At 42.3% G+C, this 27,671-nt stretch overlaps 1 protein-coding gene across 1 annotated transcript in view; it reads right to left on the minus strand.

Moving 5' to 3' along the window:
- Positions 1–6,243: 6,243 nt before the first annotated feature.
- cntln (centlein, centrosomal protein) overlaps positions 6,244–27,671 on the minus strand; it is an 83,211-nt gene continuing 61,783 nt past the window's right edge. Inside the window, exons 22-27 of the mRNA XM_080521039.1 lie at positions 27,435–27,561; positions 27,048–27,185; positions 26,205–26,390; positions 21,381–21,578; positions 17,471–17,545; positions 6,244–6,959 (exon numbers count right to left, since the gene is read on the minus strand). Of these exons, the coding sequence (XP_080377165.1) occupies positions 6,849–6,959; positions 17,471–17,545; positions 21,381–21,578; positions 26,205–26,390; positions 27,048–27,185; positions 27,435–27,561 (835 nt within the window). The 3' untranslated portion in view covers positions 6,244–6,848. The remainder of the gene's footprint in view (positions 6,960–17,470; positions 17,546–21,380; positions 21,579–26,204; positions 26,391–27,047; positions 27,186–27,434; positions 27,562–27,671) is intronic.

Here is a 27,671-nt window from a genome sequence, read left to right on the forward strand (position 1 = left end):
TCTTGTTTCGCTTTTGATCACACTTGAAAGCTGAAAGCAATTCAGATTTTATTTATATAGTAATAAATACCTGTGTAGTGATCGCATGGCACTTTTACAGAAAACAAAACAAAACAACAACAACAACAACAACTCCCTCGCAATAGCTTCTGCTTCACATGTAGTGTGGAATACTGAGAGCTTTCAGCAGGCTTTCGAAGTCAAACTCTGGTTTGATCTTTGACAAATCCACAGGCACACAAAAACAACTCTGGTGGAAATAAACAAGGGGGAAAAAAAATGGGACTTCAATATGCTTCACCCATTTTAGTCCAGACAGTCTTACACAAACATCTGCAATCACAAGGTCGGGACATATTAAAAAAAAAAGAAAAAGTCATAACTGATTGATATTTGTCATATAGTTATGATGTGACGTGTATCATGAACTTAGATTCATCCTCAAGATTGAAGCCCTCAGTTCTTACTGCACCACATCAACAGGTGGATTATCCAGGTGGATCTTTTTAAACTGTGTGGCTCAAGCCTGATACAGAACATAATTGAAGGCCAAAAGCAAATTGCCTTTTTTTTTTTTTCCTTTATTTTTATTTTTGCTTTGAGTCGTTGCAGCTCTTTATGTGAGCGACCTGATCTCTCCAACTTCACAAAGCAAACCACAAAGGCATTTATGTTATAGCTTTAGAGGAGATCCTCTCCTCCATGACATGGGGAAAAAATTTACAGAAACTGGCTACATTGGCCCTGAAAGCTATTAAACACTGAGCGGTGACCAGCAATCCCACTTTAATCTCTCCTTGTCAGAAAAAGCAGCACCGAGCTTCTCGTCAGGCCACTGCAGAACTTCTGACGACCTTAATGAACCAGACTCCAAAAGTCTTCAAATACTTCCCCATGAGATGAAAACGCATGGAGTTACTCAAGAGTTTCACTGAAACTACACCCACCAGAGATATTTCTCAGCCACTGCAGGAGAACACCCTTAAGGAGCCCTTCTTTTCAAGTCCTGCTTCACTGGACAGTTTACCAGAAACTCTTTGAGGTGAAAGGTCTGAGGCACGCCTGACCTGAGATCATAAACTCTGTGCAGCCACTGAAAAAAAAAAGGAAATCACAGACACGAGTGGCCTTCGTGGGGTGTCTGTGCTCACCATTAAGGATAGCGTGAGGTCAGAAGGTCAGAAATATCAAAGAAGCTTGGTGAGGAAGCTTTGCTCAGAAAGGTCCTCATGAGGGTTGGACCTCTGATCAGAAATCTTCTCTGTGGGAGAAGAAACTTAATCAGCCTGCACTGAGACATGGCTTCACTTAACATATGCTTATTTACCTCATTTTATCCATGCACCAATCCCACTGGACTATGAAGGCAAGACGGACAGGACTGTGGACAGGTTTCCATGCAGTTACAGGTACTGATTCACATTCCGAGATGAACAATGGTACCTCTGCAGGGGACAACGCTTTTTCTTAGTGTTTTGTATTCGTGTTCTGCGTCTGGAAAACGAAGCGTACTGTTAATCACATTTCCCTTCTTGCTTCGACTCACCCTTGACACAACAACCCACAAGACACTGACCTCACTTTTATACATGAATCTTTAAAACATTAGCAAAGTGTTATATCAATACTTCATCATAAACAACACCGAACAACTAGTGCCTCAGGAAAGATGCAAATGTATCTTCAAGTAATGGGAGTGCAGGTGCAGCGATAGAAATGCGGAGCGACTGTGTCGGACAGCAGAGCGAGGGTCATCTGTCACACATATTTGCCGGTCATGTCACTGGAGGCGTACGGCGAACGCTGGCCAGGCTGCAGTCATGCGTCTGTGTGTGTTTCGTAAGGTCCACAGATCACCCCCACGCCATCCCACTCCACTCAAACATGCTAATGTACCTGTGCTCTGCTCTAATTGGTCCCAGTGATGCTCGCCCTGCTCCACCTGTGTTCATGGGAAGCCTCCAGTCAGTCCTGCAGTCAGGCCCCTGCCACTGCGCGCGAGCGTGCGGCGTTAATATTATGCAAACAAACACTTTGTTGTTTGGCACTTCTCGCACCGGCCCGCCACTGTGGAAGAAAGGGAGAAAGTAAGTAAAAGGAGGAACAAGGGGTGTATGAGTCGGGGTGGATGGGTGGGTGGGTGGACGGGCGGGGGCTTGAATTCATTAGTGTGATTACCTGAGGTGTGCTACTTTACAGGGGGTAATCTGCCAGCCTGCTTCATACCCTCCAAACTTCAGCCAGTCCGCTAATGAGCGCTTGGAAAAGTTAGTCAAGGTGGAGAGGTGCTTTGTGCAGCTATATACCCCAGACTGAGGCGTTATTATATATGCTGGAGCGGAAAACAAAGGAAGGCTGCCCGTCTTGTAACAAACAAGACGAACGGAGACTGATATTGCGTTAAATGTTTCACTTTGTTCGGATTGCACAGAGCAAAATGCTGCCGTGGCTTCTGTGCCAACTCGAGACGGGAAAACTTCAGAATAAAAATAAAGTGCGTGAAGAGATCCATTAGATTTCAATATTAATTAGATTCACGTAATTTAAAGATGTGTGATGACGGCAGCCGGAAGTGTTTAAACATGCAAACAAAAACCGAAAAACAATCCTTTCAGAAATAGTTCAATTGAGTGCGACATGTATATTTATTTTTTGTATCATTTCATTTATTCATCATAATTTATCTCATTTTATTTGTGATCAGTATTCCTCTGAAAGCCTAATAACTTTACACATGTGGATTTAGTTTTCCATTTATGTTACGCACTTTTTAAATGTTTATCTTTGACCATTAATTGATCCTCTTGTCTGCCTAACTGCATTTTTATTAGTTGTATTTTACTTGATTTGAATAATTACTCCTGCACAGCGGTGTGATAGTTTGCAGTTGACAGTCCTGTGTGGAGTTTACATTTTCTCCCTGTATGCGTGTTGTTTTTTTTCCCCCCTGAGGACCCTGGTTTGTTCCCACAGTCCACAAATATGCGATTGAAACCACTTTTTGTGACTCATTTTCTGCCTGTGTGTGTGACTGTCGGTTTGCCCTGAGACGTCCAGGGTGTCTCCTGCTGGGACCGGCTCCAGCGCCCCGTGACCTTGGATTGGACAAAGTGGTGGCTATAGGTATACTTGTATTAAACTACATGGAAGGTGCGATACAAATAAAGTTTGTATGACTATGACTGATCTGTTACAGTGGGATCCATGTTATCTATATAATTTGAGACGTTTATCATAGGGACACCAGCGGGTTCAGACAGTCACACTGAAAAGAGTCGCCTCTCTCGAAGGCAATGTCGAGGTCTGCAGCTTATCTCCTGTGGTGTTAGAAAAGGTGGATTAGAGGCCAGATCAAAACCCCGTTCTCATTCTCCCTTTCTCTTTCTTTTTACTCCCCATGAGCTCAGGCCATGGCTTTAAAGAGACAGCTGCCATGAGCAAGGCTTAGGACAGTCCGCGGGGAGGGAGAGAGAGTGAGTGTCAAAGAACACTGAAAGTGCAGGAAGAGCTTGGCGATGACGAATAAGACAAGTTAGTGGAAAGGAGGAAAAACCCGAAAAAAAAAAAGGATACGCATACAGTGTGCGCCCAAGGTAGGTATACGGATCCTCTAACTTTCCCCTTCCTCTCGCCCGATGCTGCTGCTTTATCACACAGCATCAAAACATAGCTTTAGTCCCCCGAGTGGCTTGCCTTTTTATCTGCTCCCTCGCTTCCCACGGCGGGCCGCATCCACCCATAATCTGCTGCCGTTTCATGTCTGGAGCACAGTAGAGGAGGATAAGGGACTTGTTCAAGTGAAGATCAATGAAGTTGTATACATAGCATATGTGCATGAGGACAGTGAGGTGCCCGTTTCCTTTTTGAAGTCTCATAAATAAATAAATAAAAAAAGACAGAGAATATCATACATGGACGTATTGTCTGAGACCTTTGACTTTTAACAATAATTACCATCAAATGAGTTGGAAATGTCTGTCATGAAGGGCTGCAAACAAAAGCTTTACCTTTTGATACCGAGTCAAGTCTCAGTGGGCGAAACACAGAAGAGAGACACACTGGAAACTGTAAACATGTTGCATTATACATTTGTCAAAAACACATTTGGCTGTATGTCACAAGTACCTTGTTATTTCAGACAGTGCCAAGTGTCTGTGCCTGCTAAAATCAAAGCAGACTGATGTATTGGCAGCAATAGCGAGGGTGCAAAACTGTGTCAGTGAAGTAAGGGAAACCACCAGAGGCTGTTTTCTATTCACTCCACAGCTGGCGGACGAGATCTGCAAGGACTAATTGTGTATCAGTTTGAGGCTGCAGGAATTCTCAGTTTGTGTTTTGACTGTTCTTTGTACTGTGGTCTACCCGCCTTCCCACCCAAGTGGCACGCATTCACACCAGACAAAGGGAACTTAAAAGTACAACGGAGAAGCCTTGGGACACGCACAACACAAACACACATGTACGCACAATCATTGATCGACCCCAAAGTCAACCCGTGACCCCGACCTTCCTCTACCCCTTCAGGAGCGATCTCCTGCAGGAATCTGAGGTGGGGAGAAGAAAAATAAATGCAGGAAAGTTGGTTTTTGAAAAGAAGTCTGGGTGAGAGAAAGAAATAAAGATGAGAAAACGGAAAAGAAATGACACTGCATTGACTGTGTTGGAATGAATAAAAGGGGAAGGGAGGAAAACTTTGCATTTGGAAGAACTGATCAAAGTAATTCCCGCAGGAAATCTGTCTTAATGAGTGTTGTACAAGGGGAAAAAAGGGTGGAAGACAAGGAGAGTGAAAAAGAAGAAAAGAAGGGTATGGCACGCCATTCCTTCACAGAAAAAAAGAGAGAGATGAATCATATACGGCGCCTAGCGGTAGGAACGTGTGTGTGTGTGTGTGTGTGTGTGTGTGTGTGTGTGTGTGTGTGTGTGTGTGTGTGCATGTGTTGGGGGTTGAGGGGTGTTTTCAAGATCGTTTTAACGTCTTCACTGAGGGAGCGTCAGAGGCAAGGCCAGGTTAATTAAACCCGAGGGAGTACCAGCAGAGGGGGCCCGCATTTGAATATGTCACAGAAATCACACGACTGTGTCAGCCGGGGCCGGATGGCGAGGCTCAGCGAGCAAATTTGTTGACTTTGCATTATGCGCTAAAAGGAAGAGGGAGAAATGAAGACAGTCAGAAGGAGAGAGGGGGGGTGGGAGGGGCCCGGATCATTTGCGTGGCAATGATGTTTTGCTCTTCTTTACCCCGCCGTGCCACCGGATTTCTCAGAGTTATTAATGTTTGTCATTATCTGCATTATGCTGGAGGACAGTGACTTGGAGAAAAAAAAAAAGAAACTGAGGAAATTTATATGGGACAAATATTGACAATAGCTGGCTCCTGGGTATTGGAGAAGAAAAGATGCAAACTATGTTAATGAATGGTAATTAACCACCAGGGTTTGTCTCTCCTGGATCCCTGCTAAATTGGTCCCCGAGTTGCAGCAAGAGACAGTCCTGGCCTAATCCTTTATTATAAAAAGATAAAGGAAAACGACATCATTAGCATATATTTGAGAGGGGAGGGGGGATTAAAAAGTGGAATTATTTCTTTTTAATTCCTGAACGGCGGATTCTTCACACCATTGTTAATTATACATAATAAAACGAAAGAAGGAAAGTGAGGAAGAAGAAAACAAAAGCCAAGAGAGGGGGGGAGAAGAAGAAATTTGAGAGAAGCGTGAGGTCTCTTGTGTAGAATGCCAACTCAAGGACAGAGACCAGGATCATAGTTTAATATTAAAAATGAATAATGAGAAAGGGAAGCAAAGAGATAAAAGGGATTGGAGGTAGCTATGTCAAGGATGCAAGCGCTCCGTTACACAACTGTGAGCGCTCGTTCACACTCTTATTAATGATGTCAACAGCAGGGGTCACTTGTTATGAGGAGGAACCATGCCAACAGGCCACTGTCAATCACGCCAGAGGTGTGAGAGCCCTGCTGACTAGCAGCGATCCTGTCATCATCACACGGTGACTGACAGTCCTGCAAGCTGCCGCAAAGAGGGAAAGACATGACTGTCAAAGCCACCATGACAATATTGACAACAGTCTCGCTGGAAGTCAAGTTGCTTTCAATTTAGAGATTCTCAAAGTAATGGATCAACACGTAAGATAATTGCTTTTTATTTTATTAACAGAAACAAATTAAAAATACAAGACAAGACATCCATGAACACGGAGAATATCCTTCAAACTGAGACCTGCAGAGCAATTGATGAATGAAACACAATAGGTTTCATTCAAAGCCTCTGAGAGCTCTCTAATTAAGTTTCTTTTTTTTTTTTTTGTTGTTGCTTTTTTTGAATGATTCCAACCTTCTTCGTTGAATTTTTTTTCTGCCACTCTGCAGCATTGGACTTTCTTAAAGTGTCGACTTGGCACTGCAAGGTCAAGTCTCCGCGCCCTGAGGTCCTTGAGGTGTCTGATAAATTAGGGGGAGAGGTAAAAGAAAGTTAAAAAGGTGTAACTTAAACATTAGTGTAAGCATTTGCCTTATCACCCCAGGTCTGCGCTGAGAGCGGAGAGTGGCTGTACTGTAAATTAGCTTGGCACTAAAGGGCCCCTGTCTGATAGACGTAGTGCAGTGAGTGCTAACACAGATGTCGAGGGCTCATTTACAAAAGCCGGGCTGCTGTGTTGAGCCAGTGGCCCAGAGTGAGTCGACAGCGCTTTTCTCACAAATATTGGTTCTGCTGCCCCGGCTCAGCTTGGCTCAGCCCGGCTCCCACTGAGTGGGAACTGGGGAGGGAGAGAAGAAGGGAGGGAGAAAAAGAAGTGGATGACAGTTTTCCCAGCCTCAGCCCAGGGAGTCAGGCTTTTTCGCTGACTGGTGTTGCAAGCATGGCCAGCTCTTCTGTCAGCACTTTCCTCTCCTTCATCTTCACGCGCACAGCCTCCATTAGCTGGCCGGCAGAGGGGATCTGCAGGGGAGGAAAAGGATAGAAAAAAGGGTGTGGGGGTGGAGGTAGAAAGGAGTTAGAGAAAACGAGGAAAACACACAAATGCACCACCATTAAAAAAAGAAAGTAAAAAAAAAAAAAAAGTCTGATTTCTGACACCTGGCAGCTTTTCAGAGGCCTGTTTGCTGTTTTGCGAAACAAGAGAAACCCAGATGGGGCCTGAGGACTTGTGAAACTTCTGAGGGACCTTCCACGTCGAGCATTTTGACGAAGCAGTGAGAGTGAGCACAGCAGCAGTACCGAGGCTCGACTTCAGAACCCACTATAACCTTCCCGTCACAATGCACAGATCTTAAAACTTCATATACGTTCCAGAAAAAAAAACTTTCTGATGACCGTGTTCATGCAATTGCCGTGTTCATGCAATTGCCGTCCATTGTAGTTGTTTCTCCTTCATCTCGTGGTGGTGAAGACATTCTGTTTGCACACGACCTACTGGAGTTGTGTCTCAAATGACTGGAGAGATGATACTTTTTTTATTTTTTATTTTATTGTACGTGTGTGAGCAGTAAAGTAAAATAAAAAAGACACTTTTTTTTCCTTTAACCACAAAAAAAAAAGTAAAGTCCTTTTCATGAGGCTGAACACGCATGAACTTGCGTCGATCAGATTTCAGCAAACGAACCTCCAGGCATAATTAGTGGACGTAATAAGTGGAAACTCTCGCAGTATTATTTGTGGTGTGTTTTGACTGGACTCCACGTAGACATGAAAGGTAAAAAAAAACAAAAAAAAAAAAGTGATGGCCACAAAATCACTTTGGGTTACAAAGGTTAAATGCAAACAAACTTCCTAAAAGTATTTGCTTAGTTTGTCATGGAAACAATGGATAGGTAGAAATAAAAGAGGCTGCAGGTCTCTTCACTGATTTCTGGCATGAGCTTCATTTTCATTTTTTAGCCCTGACGCAATGATTCTATGGTCATTAGAACACAAGATCAAAGGCATGCACAGACCAGGTATCGCCCATAAATACCCTATTTAAGTATTCACTCTGTTTTAGATCAATCTTTGCCTTCTTGAGCAAGAGAAAATCAGTTATTTCCTTAAAATAATTTCACAAACCACATGGCGTAAAACAAGTCATGGACAGGGGAAATTGATAGCATGTACCTCAGAATGTCGGAGTCTTTTCATGTTTAATTTAATGCATAAAATGTAAAAAACATGAGTTACTGGACCAAGAAAAAACAAAGTACTTCAACAGACCCATTCTTTTAATTCGAGCGGTTAGATTTATGGCAGCACGTTAAAATATTTGGGGGGAGCAAGTTAATAATGTGGTTTCTCCATTCAGATCAACTTCTTTCCATCAAACCCACGTAAGAAAAGTGCCTTTTTTTTTTTTGCCCAGTGGACGTGTTAAACATTCACCAACATCAAATTGTCATGAAATCTTTGTCATGACGTGTGTCTGACAGTCAACAGAAACGGGGCCAATACCAAGGATCAGGTACATTATTTTGTATTTAGCAAAAAAGAATGACGCTGAAGTCACATCACACAGGGACAAGTGAGCTTCTGCTGAGATTTGTTGGCAAGTTACAGGACTGTGTCTTGACCTTTTTCTTTAATCTGGCCGTGTTCTGTTGCCTCAGTATTAATGTCACCAGCGTAATGTGTCACGTGTGCAACAGAGGAGGGTGGGCGGGTGCGCCACATTTCTTGTAATTTGAAATTGAATCGGTGGTAAAGGTGAAACTTGTGCTGTGCAGTACAAACCTGTTTCAAAAGGAACTTATTTTAATGGGTCATTTTCAAAATGGTGTACTTTATTTAACAAAAAAAGAAAAAAGAATAGATGACAGCTCAGTCAACAAGCAGTTTCAGCATCGTGTGACGTGAGTGTGATCAAAGTATTTTGTGGTTGAATTATTTTCTTTGTGTGTTGGCAGCAACTTAACATTGGCAGAGTCAAATGAAGTTGACAAAATAAACACGCGCAAGCTGTTGATGGAGCAATTCTTTTCTTAAGCTCTGAGGTCAGGAGGCGACTATCGTTGGATTAGACAACGACCTTTACAATCACTTTACTCTGGATCTCAGCCACAGTCACACTGAGAATAATTCAATTTCAATTGCTGAAATACACTTAAAAATAAATGTGAAATGCAAAATGATAGGATTTTAAACATGCAAGGAAAGTGTTATTGAGTCCAATCAAGTTCAGCTAATAACTAATTACATCTTGATTAATTGAAACGCCAAAGTCCAATGTGAAAACATGTTGTCATTTACACAAACTTAGAGCACACAGTGGAATCAGATCTGAACATGACATGTTTTAAAAATGCAAGACGACTGTCAAGATATTTGAAACCATCATTTATCGATACGTCAAGGAAACTCAGGCCTCGTCACGCGCGCACGCACGCACGCGCGCACGCACGCGCGCACGCACGCACGCACGCACGCACGCACGCACGCACGCACGCACGCACGCACGCACGCACGCACGCACGCACGCACGCACACACGCACACACACACACACACACACACACACACACACACACACACACACACACACACACACACACACACACACACACACACACACACACACACACACACACAGTCAGTGTGCCCCCTGACACCTTCTTCTCTTCATTAAAGGTAACAGGCAGAAGGAACACAAGGCCATGTGTGCTGGCAAACGTGTGCGTGCCTGCGTGCCTGCGTGCCTGCGTGCGTGCGTGTGTGTGTGTGCGTGCGTGGTGGAGAGTCAGTTCCAGCAGCACTGGATGCATCAAACACACGGTGCTATTCCTTAGAGAACCACTACAGTGAAGTAACTGCTGAGACATCTCCCTATGCCTCCGTCCCCCGGGGAGAATTCACTCTCTGTCTCACACACACACATACACATACACACTCAAAGAACACACACTTATATACACACATTTCCTAATCAACTAATTGCACTTAGAGCCACTAACTATGCAAACAAACCCACTAAAATAGAGACATAGCCACAACACAAGGCTCAGAGGTACAGCAAAGTGGGAGACTGGATCATTAGAAGTCCCAATATGGGAATGTGGGATAAACAACACAAACAGGTAAACATGTTCCAGATAAAGTCAAGCAAAGTGAGGTTTCAGTCAAAAACAAATACTAAAATGAAGAAAGTAAAACATTTAAGGAGCCCATGCAAGCAACAGTGTACATCGTCTTTAATAATGCCAGGCCTTTCTGGGTCTGAATTTTGCTTACAGAGTTTAAAAAGAAAAAGAATTTTACCCAATAGATGTAATGGCCTCTGATTAAATGATGGTAAGGAAATTTGTGGTGCATTGCTATCTTGGGGCAGCAGAAATGAACTAATTTATCAACTTATAGAGCAAAGTTTTGAATTAATGGGCCAGTGATCCTGAAGATGGGTGACCCACAAAAATGCTTACTCTGTTTCACAAAAGGGTTTATTCCATCCAAGACTTGCTCTTCACTGTCATTCATTTTTGCTTCATCAAACCTACATCATTCAACAGCAGCCTCTCTTCGCTTATTTGCAAACCGTGGAGCACATTTATTGTTGAAACATAATAGAAATATCTTCATGATTCATTTCAGACATTTATTGTGGAATGACAGAAAAGATTAGAATCAAACAGCAAAAGGTTTTTTGGACTCCTCTTCCTTACAGAAGGGAATCGTCATGCTCTCGCAGTTTATAATACACAAAGCTATAAAGTACAACTGGCCACTTAAAGTATGGTTTAGTTGGTTTTATATACTTTTGAACTATGCACCATAGTGTGAGGATCACATCATCAAACCATAAAATAGTAATAGCATGGTACATTTTGATAATTAAATGGGCCTTTATATGATAAATCATAGATTGATTCTGAATTCTTCACATCTCCTAATAAGAATTTACAGTAATGCAGTAAAAAAAAAAAAAAAAAAAAAGTACATTTACATGAACGCTTCACCCTCATAAGGCGTCATCGGTGTTGATCAGAGATATGTTACCACGGACTGTGTGAGATCATTTTGGTCTTTATGATAAACTGGATGAAATATGATGCTGTTTTGATCCATCTCACCAGGATTTGTTTCTTACATCAGCAGATTCTGGCACAAGAAAACACAGACACTCGCATGCACGCTCACAAACGGGACAAGCAGGACTATCATTCCCTTTCATCTAACTGCCACATTGGCTGGGGACTGACACCCTGAAGGATGGTTGGAGGTAAGCTATGATGCAGCTGCTCCGCTGGCTCCCCTGGGCTGCTTAAGGCAGTGTTAAGAACTGGCACTAATGTTATGCTACAGTTGATTTAGCTGGGCCCCTGTCCCCTTTGGCAGAGCGCGCTAGCACCAGCACCGGCGCTGAGCAACACGAGCGCTGTTTTGCAAGAGGCCCCGTCCCCTTTGGCAACACTAAAATAGCTACTGTAGCATTAAGCCATGCTAACTTACATCCATTACTATTCAACAGGCCCTGCAGAGCAGACCTTTTGTCTAGGTATGATGCCATGAACATGTTTCAGAAGTGAACTGACGTGCAAAACCACTGACACTGACGTGTGTGCATATATATCGACGTGCGCACACACACACACACATTCACACGCACAAGCACACATGGACAGGGGCTGGAAGCAAAAGGTGTTTTTATGAGCCAATTAAATGACAATACTATACTATAGCCTGGGGCACACCTCAAGGCGAGGAGCAGCTCAAAGTTGCAGCACTCCAGTGACCATTGTCTGGTAGTGGCATTACACACAAAACTTTTTTTTTCTCCATAAAAGATCGATCATTCCAGTTCTTTCGTCTTCTCCCTTGGAACGGGTTATCACAATTATTTCCAAGGGCCCAATTTGTGAGTTGCCGTGAGATTGTGTAAGTCTGCTGGATATCTAAATGAGGGAGAATGGAGGGAGAGGAATCTCAAAGCCTAAAAGACATATAAGAGGGTATGTCTGCATGGACTCAGCCAGTACAGCTTCTTTTTTTTTTCTCAGCTATTCAACACCTTATCAAGATAACTGTAACATTCATGTATAATTAGGTAGATGTTCCTTTTGAACTCGAGTATACTACGAGGCACCACTTGTGTACTCGACAGTCTTACAGAAGAGTCCATCTCCATACTTGGAACATAATAACTTTCTGACAGTTTTTATATTCATGTAGTGAGAGCCCAGAACTCCCACAGCTGCAACAAAATGACCAGAAAAACTGTGAAAATGACTGCGGTGATAAAGAGTGTATTCTGAGAGATATAGGATGCCCGCTGAACCTCTGTCCCTGGCTAGTAAGTCGTCTCCAATCTAGGCCACTAGTCAAGGTAAGGGAGAAGTAGTTACAGTAGTTTCATCACAGAAGGGAAAAGAAGAAAAAAAACCCAGCTCTTTGATCTTTGATCTTCTCACTTTTGTTTGAAAATCAAATTTATCAAACGAGGGAATAACAACAACAACAACATGATAAATAGATTAAAAAAAGCACAAAGGCACCATACTAAAAAGTCTTGCATTTGATTATCTGCAATAATGAATATGTCACATTTGCAAAGGGGCTCAGGTAAGAAAATCACTAAAGCACCGACAAGCCTATTCTCTCGCTCTCCTTCGTAATTACCTACCCCGGCAGCACAGCAGATCCCTCTCTTTTCTCCCCTTTAGGCCACAAGAGACTGATATGAAAGGGAATTGGACACTTGGGGCCACAAATACTGTAATTAAAAATCTCTCCTTTTCTTGATACGTTGTTTGGAAACATCATTTCAGTGCGCAACATGCATTTGTTAGGGATCTGACCTAAATACACCCTAGATTAAACATAGGAAAGCACCGGGTCTTTGTTTCAGGTTTCACACTCATTAGGTGTGAAAATGAGGTGATTCTGGAATGTTTGGGGTGTAAATATAGAAAGGTGATATCCATACAAAAGAGACGCAACCTCTAGGTAAAACTCAGCGATCAAGAGCATAACTTAACAGTATGGCTCATTGGCCAAGGGTAATGTACTGAGAAGTAGTTAAAGTCGACAAAACAGGCTATGCCACCAGCAAAGCGTCACGAAGAAAACAAAAAAAGGTGATAAGACTTATTGCCTTTAGTGTTTGCTCAGTGACATGTTCAATGACGTTTTTCCATTTAATCGGGACTTATCCACATTGTTTCTCTTCCTCGGGTCTCTGAATAAGTGCAGTACTTTTCAGAGTGGTAATCACACCCAAAAGAGATAAAAATAAAGACCTAAAACAGAATAACAAACAGATCATTTACCTGGCCTATCACCTCAACCAGACTGGGTTCCCAGAGTGAGATAATCCCATAGCTATAGCTTCCCTGTAATCACTCTGAAATGTAGTGCGCAAAGAAAAAAAAAAAAGAAAAAAGAAAAAACTCTGACTGCTTCGATATTTTTAACTTGTGCTCAAACCTACCCTTGGGAACTCCCTCCTGGTCCCCACCACCATTCCAGTGACATATTTACAGTACAAAGGCTCGCCTTGTGTCCCCTCCGCACACATACAAACATATTTACAGAGATAGAAAAAAGAGTGGCTGATTTAATTAGTGCAATCATTAAATGGGGCTTAATTAGAGTCACTTTCCTTCAGAGGGAAGTGTGGGACTCAAAGCTGTTCCTTGTCATTACAGAGGCATAATGAGCCACACTACACAACACACTGCGGCTCACCCTCAAAGCTCCAACAACAAAAGTTTTTTCTTTTCTTTTTTTTTTCCAGTGCATCAGCACATTGGAGCAACAAAGCCACTGATGTCTTAAACCAGGGGTTATCAACAAGACCTCTTGGAAGCGCCAATATGGATGAAGTCCTGAGAAGAAGTGGCATAAATAAAGTCGGGCTTGTTCACACAAAATACTATTGTACAGAAAAGCCGCAGGAAATCTGAGCCAAAGTTAGATCAGGGTTTGAAATTACAGGAAATATCTCAGACCATCCGTAAACGTCTTTGGTGTTTTATAACCAAGTCCAGTCCAGTCCAGTCCAGACTGGTCTGGTGTGTTTCTACCACTGTCTTAATGTAATGCTCACCTGCTTGTTATAGCTGGGAGGCTGATAAGAAGTGATGCTTGTACGTCTCCCTTGGGTGTGATTGTGAGGTAAATATTAGCTGGCCCTCAGCGTCACCCCATACCAGTAAACCAAACCGCTGTCCTCTCATAAAGAAATCAACAGAGTCAATGACTTTTTAAATGTTATTATGCTGTCATGAGGCTCGAGATAGGTGTGTGTACACAAAATGAGTCTGAAAAATGATCTGGAGGGAACGTGTGTGTTTGCGTGCATGTGCACACGTTTGCATGCACTTGGTCCTCCTGTTCATTATTGGCCAGCAGCAGAAGCCAGTCATTTCCCTGTCTTCATAAAGACTTGGCCCATTAAATTCTACCTCCAGTCAATAATTAGGACTCCACAAATAAACCAAAGGCAATTAAATCAATGCTTCCCCGGGCCGGTGCCTGGACCCCATGGCCCACATGGACACTCCATCTTCACTGCTGGCCTTATTCATGGTAGGTTGCGGTGGAGCCATACAGTACACCCCCTGGCCTGCTCATGATTATTAGATAGCATCGTCCCTTGATTCGGGCTATGGAGCACAGCTTATGGTGGCTCTCTACTGAGAGGCATAGGGTTTGATTTCATTAACTCACCAGTAGAGGTGAGAGATGAGGAAATGAATGCAATGTTTCATTTCGTTTTGAGTGGACATGTGGGGCAGCGGCGAGGGGGCTACAGAAATCTATGGCACTTCTTTGGCAAGAGGGGAGCGCGAGTGCAACACATCCGCAGTCACACGTCTTTATTCCTGCAACACACAGTTCGCTAAAGTGTTGCGGATGTCTCTCTTTCTTGTTACGCTGATGTGTGGCAGGAGATGACAGTGATTGCCAACAATGGCCCTCACATAGAGGCACAGATACGCATATAGATACCTCTCTTGAGCTCTTTCACATCTGCGCACACACACACACACACACACACACACACACACACACACACACACACACACACACACACACACACACACACACACACACACACACACACACACACACACACACACACACACAGCCATGCAGCATGAGTGATGGGTTTGCTATTGACAGGGCCACTGAGATAATAAAGTGCTGTCCCACCGTCAGCTCCATTAGGCACTGACAGTGACAAGATGAGGCTGTCGTGAGTGCGCACATGCACACACGCACATGTGCACATACCCAGACATACACTCCGATGGACACATCCTCATCCTCTTTCAGTGACAGCCAGCCAGTTAGAGACATGGAGCTCTCTCATCTTTCCTTTCACCGGGTCTATTTCTGGTCTGTGTGTCTTTTTATCCGAACAAGTATGTGAGTGAAGCTCGGGGTAAGATCATATCACTATTAGGGGAGTGTATTATTAGTGTCACAGGCAGGGTGACAGGCCAGGCCATTTCACTTCACAGATGTTCTGCTTGGTGAGCCTTTCATAAGCTATGACAGAGTGGGGAAACTAGTGGGGAACCATATGAGAGTTCTTTGAGTGTATGTGACCAGTGGAAAATGTGGGCTTCTGAGCATCAGCTTACTTTTGGTGCAGACATATTATAGTAGCCTTGAAAACATAAAATTAGGAGAAAGTACTACTCCTTAACAACAAATGCAGACACTAAAAGCATCTTTGCAGCAATTTCCTCCACCTCTTGTCCCACAAGGTGTCCCACTGGCTCTTACATACAGAAGAGACAGGCGGTGACAAAGCCCGGTGGTCACTTCATACAATATGTTTTTGAAAACAAAAGAGTGAGAGGAAACTGCGAGATGCAGAGAACAGGAAAAAAATAAATAAATAAATAAACAAAATACAGAAGAAGATGGACTTGAAAGGGGAGAGAAAAAGTCTGTTTTCAGTGAAGGGGGGATGACTGCGGTGGTCCCAGCGGTCCCCACAGGGACCTGGGGGCGAGTCTCAGCCTTGTCATACTCCGCTCTTCTCCTCCTCCACTCTGCACACAAGCTCCAGCCCCCCTCCACCTCCCCTGTTCTGCCCACGGAAAACGTCGATAGCAGGCTGCCGGTGCCGAGGTCTCTGGTGGACACTAGCTCATTCTCCCGGCATCGACAGGCCCGCCAAATCAATATTTAGTTCCCCACTAACAAGCTGCCTCGGGGTCTGAGCCAGAGAGAGAGAGGGAGAGAGAGGGAGAGAGAGAGAGAGAGAGAGAGAGAGAGAGAGAGAGAGAGAGAGAGAGAGAGAGATAAGAATGCGGGACAGTGGAGGATGGCAAAGAGAGACAGAACAGGGACTGAGAGCTGTCCAGCTAGAAGGGAAAAACATGGATTCAGTAGAGTGTTTTGTGTGTGTGTGTGTGTGTGTGTGTGTGTGTGTGTGTGTGTGTGTGTGTGTGTGTGTGTGTGTGTGTGTGTGTGTGTGTGTGTGTTAGTGTGGGAGGGGGAGAGGAAGGTGGAAAGGTCAGAAGAAGATCTGGGGAACAAGAGAACAGTGTCTGGTGTGTGTCGTGGTGCGGAGGCGACGCATGAGTGCCTGCGGCAGCCGCTGACAAGAACACAGACAAGACACACATCCAAACTCGACACTCTCAATCATACACATATCACAGCGAGCAGACGTTGACAGCGCTTGAGCAAAGCTCCAGCAGAGCACTCACAGATGAGCGGCTGTGCGCACACAAAGACTCCAGCACACAGTTAGGATGTACTTGCTTTTCTTTATTTTATCTTTTGCATCATTGTTTTTTGTCAGCGCTTTGAGGAGGGATCATTGAGCTGGGAACTCAAATCATCCTGCTTTTACAGTACTTGGGTGAAATTGGGGCAGTTTTTTTTTTTTTTTTTCTTCTGTGCTCAAGACTGACAAAGCAGTTTACCAGTCATACTAAACTGACCCATTTCAAGTAGAAACACCTGAAGCTTGGGAAAAAAAGCCACTGAAACCTGAATAAAATTAAAGGTGCAGATTTGTTTTAATAAGAAAGTATAACACGTCTTGCCATTTTGTAAGATGGAACAAGATTCTCAACACCAATTTAGCTTACATTCTTTTCCATACATAATATCAGAAGTATTTATCTAGTAAAAAATTATATTCAGAAGGCAAAAAAAACTGGCCCATAACAGAAAACTCAACAGTTTTCTTTGTGCCTAAATAAGTCAAACAGTGTTCTTTTTTACTGTTCAGTAGACTGTATTAGCAATTAGCAGCTCTACCTTCCCTGTGGCACTGATACCAAGGGAAAAAGACCTGCTGTGCCCCCTCGTAATGACCAGTTCCATTATTGCACTAATTATGATTTTTACTTATATGAGGAAAACAGATTAAAGTAAGCGTTAAAATGAAATTCTTAGGGGAAATAAAACTACTATATATTTTTGGAGCTTTGAAAAAAATGTGTTTCGAAATGCGTCTCAGTGCAATCCCTGTTCAGGAATAAGTCACTTCTTTGGTCAGTGCTGGAAGTGGGTGAGCCTTACCTTCTGTTGGAGGATGTGGTTGAGGTGGTCTAGCCAGTCCTGGTCCCTGGGACCCTCAGAACATGTTGCTGTCCGCTGCAAAGACAAAGCAAAATCCTTCCATTATGTCTTAGTGACAAGAGAGTTAAAGCAAAGCACAGCCTTCGAGATTTAATTGGATGTTTGGTATGTATAGTTTCAACACATTGTAGAGATGTAAGCATTTTGTAGGTGGATGACTTGGGCAAAAATGTGTAGTCAGTCAGTATCAAGGTCTGATGTTTCCAGAGAACATGTAAAAGTGTGTTAATGTAGGCCTCTTCAAATATGCTGCTAAAGGGCAGAAATGTACCGTCGCACCAGCATGGACCTTGAGCAAGTTGTCTGGGGATTCAGTGGCAAGGTACGCCAGTATACCTTTGCATAGTACTCATGTATAAAGACCTCACAGAGTGGTAGCCTTGTTACTGCTAATGAACAGGGTGAGGAGCAACAGCATGGCCATGTACAGCTCAGCACTAATGTGCTACCTCTTCACTTCAAACCCCAGGTGTTGCCACTGGAAATGAAGCGACGAGCCTTGTTCTTCTGCACGGGGACACAGTAAGGGCAGGAGGGGCAAGATGGGGTATGTGTGAGTTTGAATACAAATGTCCCTGATCTTACAAAATGAAGATCTGAAGAGGAAAAACCCGAGCAGTTTGACGTACACGTTTAATGATGCAAGTCAGCAAAGGGAATCATAACGACAAGATATGGGACTTCAAAGAGTCTGTTTCAGGAGATTATTTCATCAACAGTGCACAATGAAGATACACAAAATTCACATCAATAAGGAAGGGAGTCAGAAAGAAGAGTTATACTGAGTTATATACCACGAGACCATTTTGTCACACACAATATTCATTCGCTTAAAATGTCCAAAGATTTTGAAGCTTAACCTGTGCTTCCAGTGAATTTGTTGGTTTTATTTAGAATGTTCAACGATAATTAAAATGTTATTTTGAGAGCTTGAGTTTTCAGTTTGCTTTGATTTTAAGGGATACACACTTTAAGCATTTGTCAAGTGTCATCCAAACACAATTGACCTCAACAGCTGTGCAACCCTAATGTGACAGCCGGGACCACTTGTTTGTATGATCAAAGTGTGTATTCATCAGTCTGGAGAACTGACCTGTAGCCATGTGTCTCTACCCTTCGCGTTCATATACAAAGGGCTGTGGTAATAGCAGCAGTGCTTGGATGTCTAATTTGTAAACGATTGTTGAGTAACTGAGAACTTAACAGAGCGTCAGGTTGAAGCTCGTGTGTGATTATATTAATGAGAGAGAAAAGAGAACTGAGCCAGAGAGGATTTATTTTGTGACTGATGCCTTCACATCCCTCACAAGAGGGTGAAAGCGATGTGTGAAAGGCCGTATGTGCACAACACTGTGGGTGCTTGTCCACCCTTGGTAGATATATTACAAAGCACTGATCCACCCTCTCATATTAGGTGGAAAACAAACCGGCCGAGCAATTATAACCTTATTACATCTGGATCATTAACAACAAGTTACCGAGGGAGCCTGGCGCTGCTCAGGCCTTTCTAAAGCACACTATGGAATGGAAAGAGGGAAAAAAAAGAAAAGAAACACTTTGCAAGATGATACAAGGAGTAAATATGGACTGGCTGGGTCTGCCTGGATACACTTGCAAATGTGCTTCGCGTTGTATGTGTTCATGAATGCATTGTATAAAATTAAAAACCGGCAATTTCCTGTGTGTCTTAAAAAAAATTATTTTGGACTGATAACGTTCCAAACATCTTCTCCATTCTCCTGAGATCCTTTCAAATGGTGGTGCTCTTAGGTTTATTTGTTGTCCTCTTACTAACTACAGCTAAATAACCAGCTAAATAATCAGCTTTGTCAAAGCCAGATCTGTTTAGTGAAATGTTTTTACAAAAAAAAAAGTCTACTTGGCAGGAACAAACCATCAAACTAGTGGGAATGCACAAGAGTGAGAAAATATGAAAACTATTGTGATCATTGCATAAAGGTCAAACTCTCCTAAAGTATAAACACAGTCTGGAATAATTCACTGAGGATTATTGATAAGGCAGAAAGTCAAAGGTGCATTGATTCTGAAACCAGGAAGCAGTATTCTACCACATTTCAAAATATCTTACAAGTACTATCGACTACAGGCCCCTGCCAAATCAAAGAAACGCAAATATGTCCGGCATTGCAGTACTTGCATTTAAAAGCAAAACAAAAAAGTAGAAGTCCCACCAAGTGTAGAACTCTAATTCAGCACTCCTGTAGCACGCAACCGAGTGAATATATGAATAGACTTATAAAATCTTGGACTTGTTGAACATCTTTTTAACCCCATGCCACATTGTTAATTCCAATAGAGATCGCACAAGCTACAAAAGACTGTGCAATCTCTTGAAGTGGTCAGAGTAATTATAATTTCAAAGATACAGCTTCAGCTTCAAGTGTTTGGTTTCTGGTAAATTTTCTGTCACGCATACTGTGCAGATCACTTTAATGAACTTTTTTTTAAAATACATTTTCATTTTAGGATTCTGAATTATAAATACCGTATTTGAGCAACGTTGCCACTTGCAGACCACCACTCTACTCTAAATGTACAGTTAAGTTGTAAATTACTATCCTTGCATATCTGACCGGACTTGGCATTCACCCTCATCCTACCCATAATTCCTCACTCCCTTGTGATAACTGCAACATTTAAAAACTGCTAGATAGCAGAGAAATATTGATATGCATCTATATACAAGTCGTTATGAGGCCCCCTGGACTTCCACAGTAGGACAAAATAAATCCACAAAGCATTGCCAAAACACTATTGATTATTAATATTGCATTAAAACTCAAGTTTTAACCATAAAACCAACCAAACTCCAAGTGGCCCACAGAAATTATCCATTGGTGAAAATACACAGTAAGGCCACAAATGTAATTTTACCCTCTTGGGTTTCAGCTCTGATGATGGGGACTTTTTGTCAAGTGAGAAACTGTTGCCCGTCATCAGCTGGGAGGAGCTCTTCTCCTAGAGGATAAATTGGTTTCAAGTGTGAGTGAGTGCCTGGCGCACCCTCTCTCATCGTGAGATAGATGGAAGAGGGTCTCCAGGGAGGTCAGGCTGATTGTAACATGGAGTTGCTAATTGATGACATGGCTCAGTATGATCTATGGAAGTGTGAAACTACAACTTTACAAGTGGTCAACGGCCAATGGGAAGAGTTTTTCCATTCAATGATTTTGTTTGCCAGAAAGAAAGAAAAAAAAAAAAAAGTTGGACTTTCACTCAACTTGCGCCCTACTAAATCTTAAAGTTGAAGGTGTGCTTCATGTATAGACAGGTTTCTGAACTTGTCGAGCTTGAGAACACGGGCTTTAAACATGGCGCCACACTTTTCTCTGTTGCACTGCAACTTTCTAACTTATTCATGACATACTTTAGTGCGTGTTTCACTTCCACAAAAGCTGGTGCTCGGCCTTGTTTACCCACCCACTTTTATCAATGCATCTATCGGAAAAAGTCAAACCGGAGCAGAGGTTTTCAACACGCCTACAGATACAGGTGAAATGAAGTCAGGAGAGAAAGCTTCCGTGGCTTCCAATTTCCTCCCTTTTCCTCCAATTTCAATCTACACTATGGCTTCCCGGAGGAACAGGCAGAAATACTCACCACAGATGCATTTTCATCAGACAAACTGATATTGATGATATAATTTCTTTTCCGGTCTCAAATAAATCATTAAGCAAGCCTCAACCAAAAACCTTTAAAATGTTTCGAAATCTTTTGGAACAATAAATCTCTTCTAGGTACGTTGTGTTCTGTGGGCATAATCAAACTTAATATAGATCCTCAAGTTAGCATTTGTACCAAATGATGAACCACTGTCCCTTGGCCTTACCTGATCAGTTTCCATTATGTCTGCAAGATCATTCTCTGACATATTGAGGATGGAGGCAGCCATAGATTTGACTTTGATCATCGACTTTGCTGAGAGGCCGCCCTTTGCTGCCATGGAGTTGGCCTGCCTCAACCTCCTCCTCTTCATCAACTGCTGCTTGACCTCTTGAACGTCTAAAAGTATTTCACTGGCCAGGGCCTGAAGGGGGGAGGAGAAAAAGGAATAAAAAAAAAAAGAAGAAGATGATGATGAAATGGATATAGAAAAACAAGAGGGATAGCTCTGCCTGGCAGATGAATAAATGAAATTGATCAAGCATGCGCCAGAGAGGCCTAGTACATTATGGAGGAATATTGAGTTTGACACACTCAGATTCTCTTCGGTTTCGCCTCACGCTCCCCTGTAGGAATGTGGACCTGAGGGTTTGTTGCCCTGCCGATTGAAAGCTGAGGGAACGCAGCTTTGATATCAAACGCACCCCAAGTTTTGCTAAATTCTCCACAGACAGAGAATCATGCATCACAGAGAGAAAAGTCGGAGAGAAACTGAAAATACAGCCATTCATTTATTTATTTGCTTTCTGAATGTCTCACAGTACAACAGGGCAGCATAACACTGTTAATAATTAAGCTATGAGGGGCGGTTTCAAATGGTGCCCGAGTGAATGGCAAGCGAGACGGGGAAGGCCTGGGATGGCACAGTTGTCGGGCACTAAATGGGAGTTTGCTCTAAATACAGAGAGACAATTAAATGTTAAAACTGCCACTGTACACGAGAAAGTCAATAAAGTAAACTCCCCTTTGCTTCATTTTGAGCTTATTGATCGAAGCAATAATCTTCTGTATCATTCCCTTGTAAGCCTGCTGAAAAGCTGACCTTGGAATAGATGGTCAGATGAGGGAAAGCTGGAGACCAGAGAACTGGCAGTACACAAACACAAAACAACGAAGAAAAAAAAAAAAGTTGCAACTCGCTCTTGGACAGTGGACAAGCAAGCAAACAAGAAGTGCAACGCATTCGCACAATGCAAAATTATACAAAAACACTTAAGGGTATTAAAGTAACAAGGGTAATTACTCATGACTGAACAGCAGCAAACATCTTCACTCTTTTCTCCTAATTTCACGCAGGTGTACAAAGTACAAAAAAAAAAACAAACTAAAGCTGTTGTCGTTCCCATCGGAAAGTGCTGAGTGAGTATGTGAAGGCTTGCAGAAAAGGAGACAATACATGTCCATAAGCATAAAAAAAAACAATGACTATACATGCAAAGCTCAGATGTGCACTTCCCGTAAAAAAACATACAAGCAGTTGTCAGTGAGGCAAGATCACATTATACCAAATCCCTCCAATCGAGAATAGTGAGAGTATGAGCAGAGAGACCTTTTTTTCTTCTTGTCATAATTTAAATACACTGTTAGTCAAATATCATAACTTCCGAAGGTCCAGTGACTTCACTACATTTTTATGATAGTGTGAGCACTGCCTGAACTATGAGCGTTTACATGGATGGCCTTCTACTTACTTCTGTGTTCAAACATAAAAAGGAGAATAAATACAATCCATTAACATCCATTTGGCTCATTTTTGTGATCCGAGAGCTGTGTTTACCCTAAAGGGATACACACTTCATTAGCTAACAGTTGGGCATCCTATTCTCTTATCTACAACCTAATTGACATTCACTGTCACTACTCAAGGGTTACAGTCAATTGCTGTAAACCCTGCATGTGGAATAATCCAGAGAGAGATTAAGGGTTGAATTTATCACTCATTCTTTATCCTGAGAGAGGGGAGTGGGACGGGAGAATTCAAGCATTCACACACAAGCTCGAGAAATACATAAGTGAAATGTTTTGCGTGTGTGTGTGTGTGTGTGTGTGTGTGTGTGTGTGTGTGTGTGTGTGTGTGTGTGCGTGTGCTGTTGTTAAGAGCTCTTAGCCTGACTCGTACCACAAACACTATAGCCAGAGGGCCAATTTAAACAGGACGAGGATTAAGGCAAGGAGATGGGGATCAAATGAGCAGCTAAAAGATATCCTCTTTAATAACTGGCTACCTCTGAAACACTCTCCACACAAAGGACCATTCAAAAATATATACGGTAGAATAAAGAAAGAAAGATGTTCATTATTCCGGCAGTGATACAGAAAAACTGCTGTTCAGCAGTTATGATGTTCCTAACAAACTTTAAGGGTGTTAATTATGGAAATATCTTTCACTGCTAAGTATGGTTCTCATTGGTAAATGTGTCAATACGTGATTGTTTATTAAATTGTGATGATCCAACAATCACGTTATTGCACGTAAATCATAAATATATATTCCTATTTGGAACAAAAAAAAAAAAAGGTGCAGCATCTTGTCATTTGCGTTTGAGATGACAAATCAAAATATCTTTGCGAGATACACATTTCAGAGTGTGCACGTGTGTGTGAGAAAGAGAGAGTGATATACAGACAGTATTGTGGAGTAGTCACAACATGCAGGGCCACTGTTTAGCAGTTCAAGAGCAGTTCTTACAGCCTGGGGCGTGTGCAGGGGCCAAAAGGGTTTGCTGGCACACAATAAAAAAAAAAAAAAAAAGTCTCCACACACAAATATACAGCACATACGAGCACAAAGCACACAAAAAAGTGCTGTGTGTGACACACACACACACACACACACACACACACACACACACACACACACACACACACACACACACACACACACACACACACACACACACACACACACACACACACACACACACACACACACACACACACACACACACACACACACACACACACACACACACAGCCCTCCGGTCCTGATCAATACATGACAAGAGTAAATCTCCTCCGGACGTCAGGCAGTCCAATCAAAGGGCTTGGTGTTCTTATAGGGGATCACAAGAGCCAAGGGGAGACAAACAATGATGTGAATCCTCAACAACAACACAATGGCCCCAACAGCTAAGGGTTATGGGAATGGAGAAAAAGAGTAATACAAGCATGAACTTGATTTCTGGGCACATCTCTATACGCAAGCTCTTACATCCAATGTAGCTTCAATATTTAGGGCACTTGTAGATCAGTATGCATGCGGGCAGTCTTCATTATATGTATTATGAGTGGGTAGGCACAAAATTTGCAAAAAACAAAAAAAATGAAGGGCAGAGGTTCGGTTAGGTGAAAAAAATAATCCACTGTCGAGAAGGAAAAACAAGACATATTCATCTCTTTATTTTCTCGGATATATTCTTCCGCGATTGCGAGGACAAAAGCGAAGGAAGACCATCACTGAACTGTGTCCATAATCTGCCACATGATTAATGTGTGTGTGTGAAAATGATGTCACTGCAATCTATCTCTTCCAAACCCGTTGCTCCTTTGACAGACAAACGTTACCTAAACAGAGGTGATAGACTGTCTTTATCAGCCTCACACAGACACACATACAGATTGATGCAGACATACAAACACACTTCGTGGTGATGGATTGGGCCTAAGTAAAAACAACAGTGTCCATTCCCAAATCAAATGTAGTGTTATCACACTGGTGGCCTGCCTCCTCGCACACATTATAAAAGAGGGCTAAGGCAGTGAGACCATCCACACAGTCACAATTGAATTCACGCTCTTTGTTTTATATACAGAGAACGGATCACATTTGATTTCGATATATAGATATCTACCACTGAATGTGGATAAATTAAGCTAAAAACTATTGCAATAATAATAATAATAATAATAACAATAACAATAATAATAATAATAATAATAATAATAATAATAATAATAATAATAATAATAATTTTAGCAAATATATTTCTGGCTTTCTACTCTCTTTATTCAACTCAGTGTCCAAAATTATGTCCAACGTATTCTGTATCAATATGAATAAGTCAATTTAAATAGCTTAATTTCCTCTGAAATGTCGTCTTTGTGAGTTCGATGCATCACTTCAGGGATTGGTTCTCTCTGGCATCATTGGTGAAACCACAGTGGTTCATTTGTTGATTTGCAGTTTGCACCTTGGATAGCTTCTGGAGGTAATGTCGGGAGTCAATTAATTCTAGTGAGAGCGGTTGGACTGGTTTTCATATTGTGTAATGCTGAAAAGATCGTGCTGACCTCTCAGTCACTGCTGCAATCTTCTATCCAGCTTTTATATCTGCTTCATCTACACGACATCTGATGGGAGCTGGCACCCTAATAGCTGACACTGGGTGACATGCAGGGTATGGCCTGGACAGGACACCAGTCCATTGACATATAGAAACCCACCAGCACAAATCTATCGTCAACTTAAAGATGCCACATCTTGAATTGTAGCTGGTAGAACCAAAGAAGTGTCACAAAGAACGATGGAGAACGTTCAAGCTGAAATGTAACCCAGGTCACCTTGCTGTTGGCCAAAGATCTAACCACCGACAGTAAATCAAAATGACAGGGCCTTTCCTCTCAACTGTGGGTTTGCACTCATTCTCTAAACCACCAGAACAACTCTTAAAAAAAAAGAAGCAATAATCAATTACACAGGTGCTGTGCAAAGAGGGGCATGAAGGTCTATGGCAAATGCAACACTGTGAGGCTGGTGACACTTCCCGTTTTCATTTAGAGGGTTCAGCATATCAGGACCCTGAAATATTATTTGTGCATTATTACCAATATACCAGACTCTAACGTCCAACTGCCCCACACATTGTTATTACAAGTTATAGGTTAAGACCTCCCTGAAACATCGCACAATAACGTTAAGCCGAGTTACTGGGATTACCAATAAAAGCTCTGGACTTCTGACCTTTAATCCTTTCACCTTTTACTACAGTACCTTGATGAAAGAATGAAACTGCTCCAGCTGAGAGTCGGCCTGTCTTAGCTGCCTCTGAAGCCTGTCCAAGGCAAGGCAGCTCTGCTGGGTCAATCCTTCCATTTGCTCAGTGGCAGTCTGTTCCTGTGCAGCCAAAGCCTGCTCGCTAGCACCCACACGAGCCTGTAGGGCATGAATCCGCTGCTCCTGTGAAGAAAAATAGCAGGCAGAACTGGTCAGCTGAAAGCAAGTGGTTTTTTTTTGTTTTTTTGCTTCACAAAGATAGCAGAAAATCCACACAAGTCTGTGAGGAATGTGTGGACATTACTTTAAAGCGCATGTGTGTGGGATTTCAACAGCTCTGACATTGGTGACTCCTGGTGACATCTCTTGATGTGAGGACATTTGGAAAAGCAGTTTTGAGTTTTCATTCCAAAAATGCTGTTCCTCCAAATAAAATCGGACTTTCACCCCCCCCCCCCCCCCATATTGATACCTATGAAAAAAAATATATTTCTAACTTTGGTGTGAACTTTCTGGCTGGCAAGTATTAAAGGGGAAGGAGATTACATTACCAAACCCTTATTTTTTTTCAATGTCAAGTCAATTGTGGGCTTTTATAAAACACTAAGCATGCAAGTACAGTACATTGCGGCAGCACACAAATGGAATTTATTTATTTACTATGGATAAATTACTGAACAGAACTTCTCTTTGTCAGATTTCCTGTTGCAAAAAACAACTTGTTAAAAATAAGTGACACCATCAAGAACTCCACTGAGATGTAACATCCCACGTTTCAAATGAAAACAAAAACAAAACAAAAAAACTGTTGAGGAAACTCTCAGTGTTCTTATTTCCAACCTTTTTTTCAAGGTCTTCTTTCAGCTTTGTACACAAGGTCTCATATTGGTTTTTCTCGGCTGTCATGACACTCAACCTTCTCTTAAGAGAGTCAATGAAGGCCTTCCGGTTGGAGGCCTCCTCTGATAAAACCTTCACCTGTTCAAAGAGAGCAAAGAGAAACGGTTCTGCACTTCTGTGCTACAAGAGATGTTCACATCACATGACTTAGTAACATTTGGTAACAATCTATACTACCAACAAAAGCATTGGCATTGCAAATGTATTTTCTTTAGTCTTTGAAGAGACATGTGGGATTATGAAAAATGCTGAGTTCTCAATATCTCTGTCATTCTCCCAAAAAGCATAAAACTAAAGGGCAGTAACAAATTCCAGTGTTAAGTGTACCTTCTTCTCTAGCTCCTCCACCTGTCCTCTGTAACTTTTTTCCATCTCCTGCAGGAACTTGAGTCTGGTCCTCAAGTCCTCCACCAACTGCCTCTTCATGGTCACATCCCGCTCCAAGTGGCTTACCCTAGGAAACAAAAATATGCCACACGACATAAATGAGAATACATTCCAGACAGTAACTCTTGCAAAGGCACCACGGGCTCACACACAGCATGTAACGAGCAAGCCAAATAC

This window comes from Blennius ocellaris (assembly GCF_963422515.1).
Source record: "Blennius ocellaris genome assembly, chromosome: 3".
Classification (NCBI taxonomy): Eukaryota; Metazoa; Chordata; class Actinopteri; order Blenniiformes; family Blenniidae; genus Blennius; species Blennius ocellaris.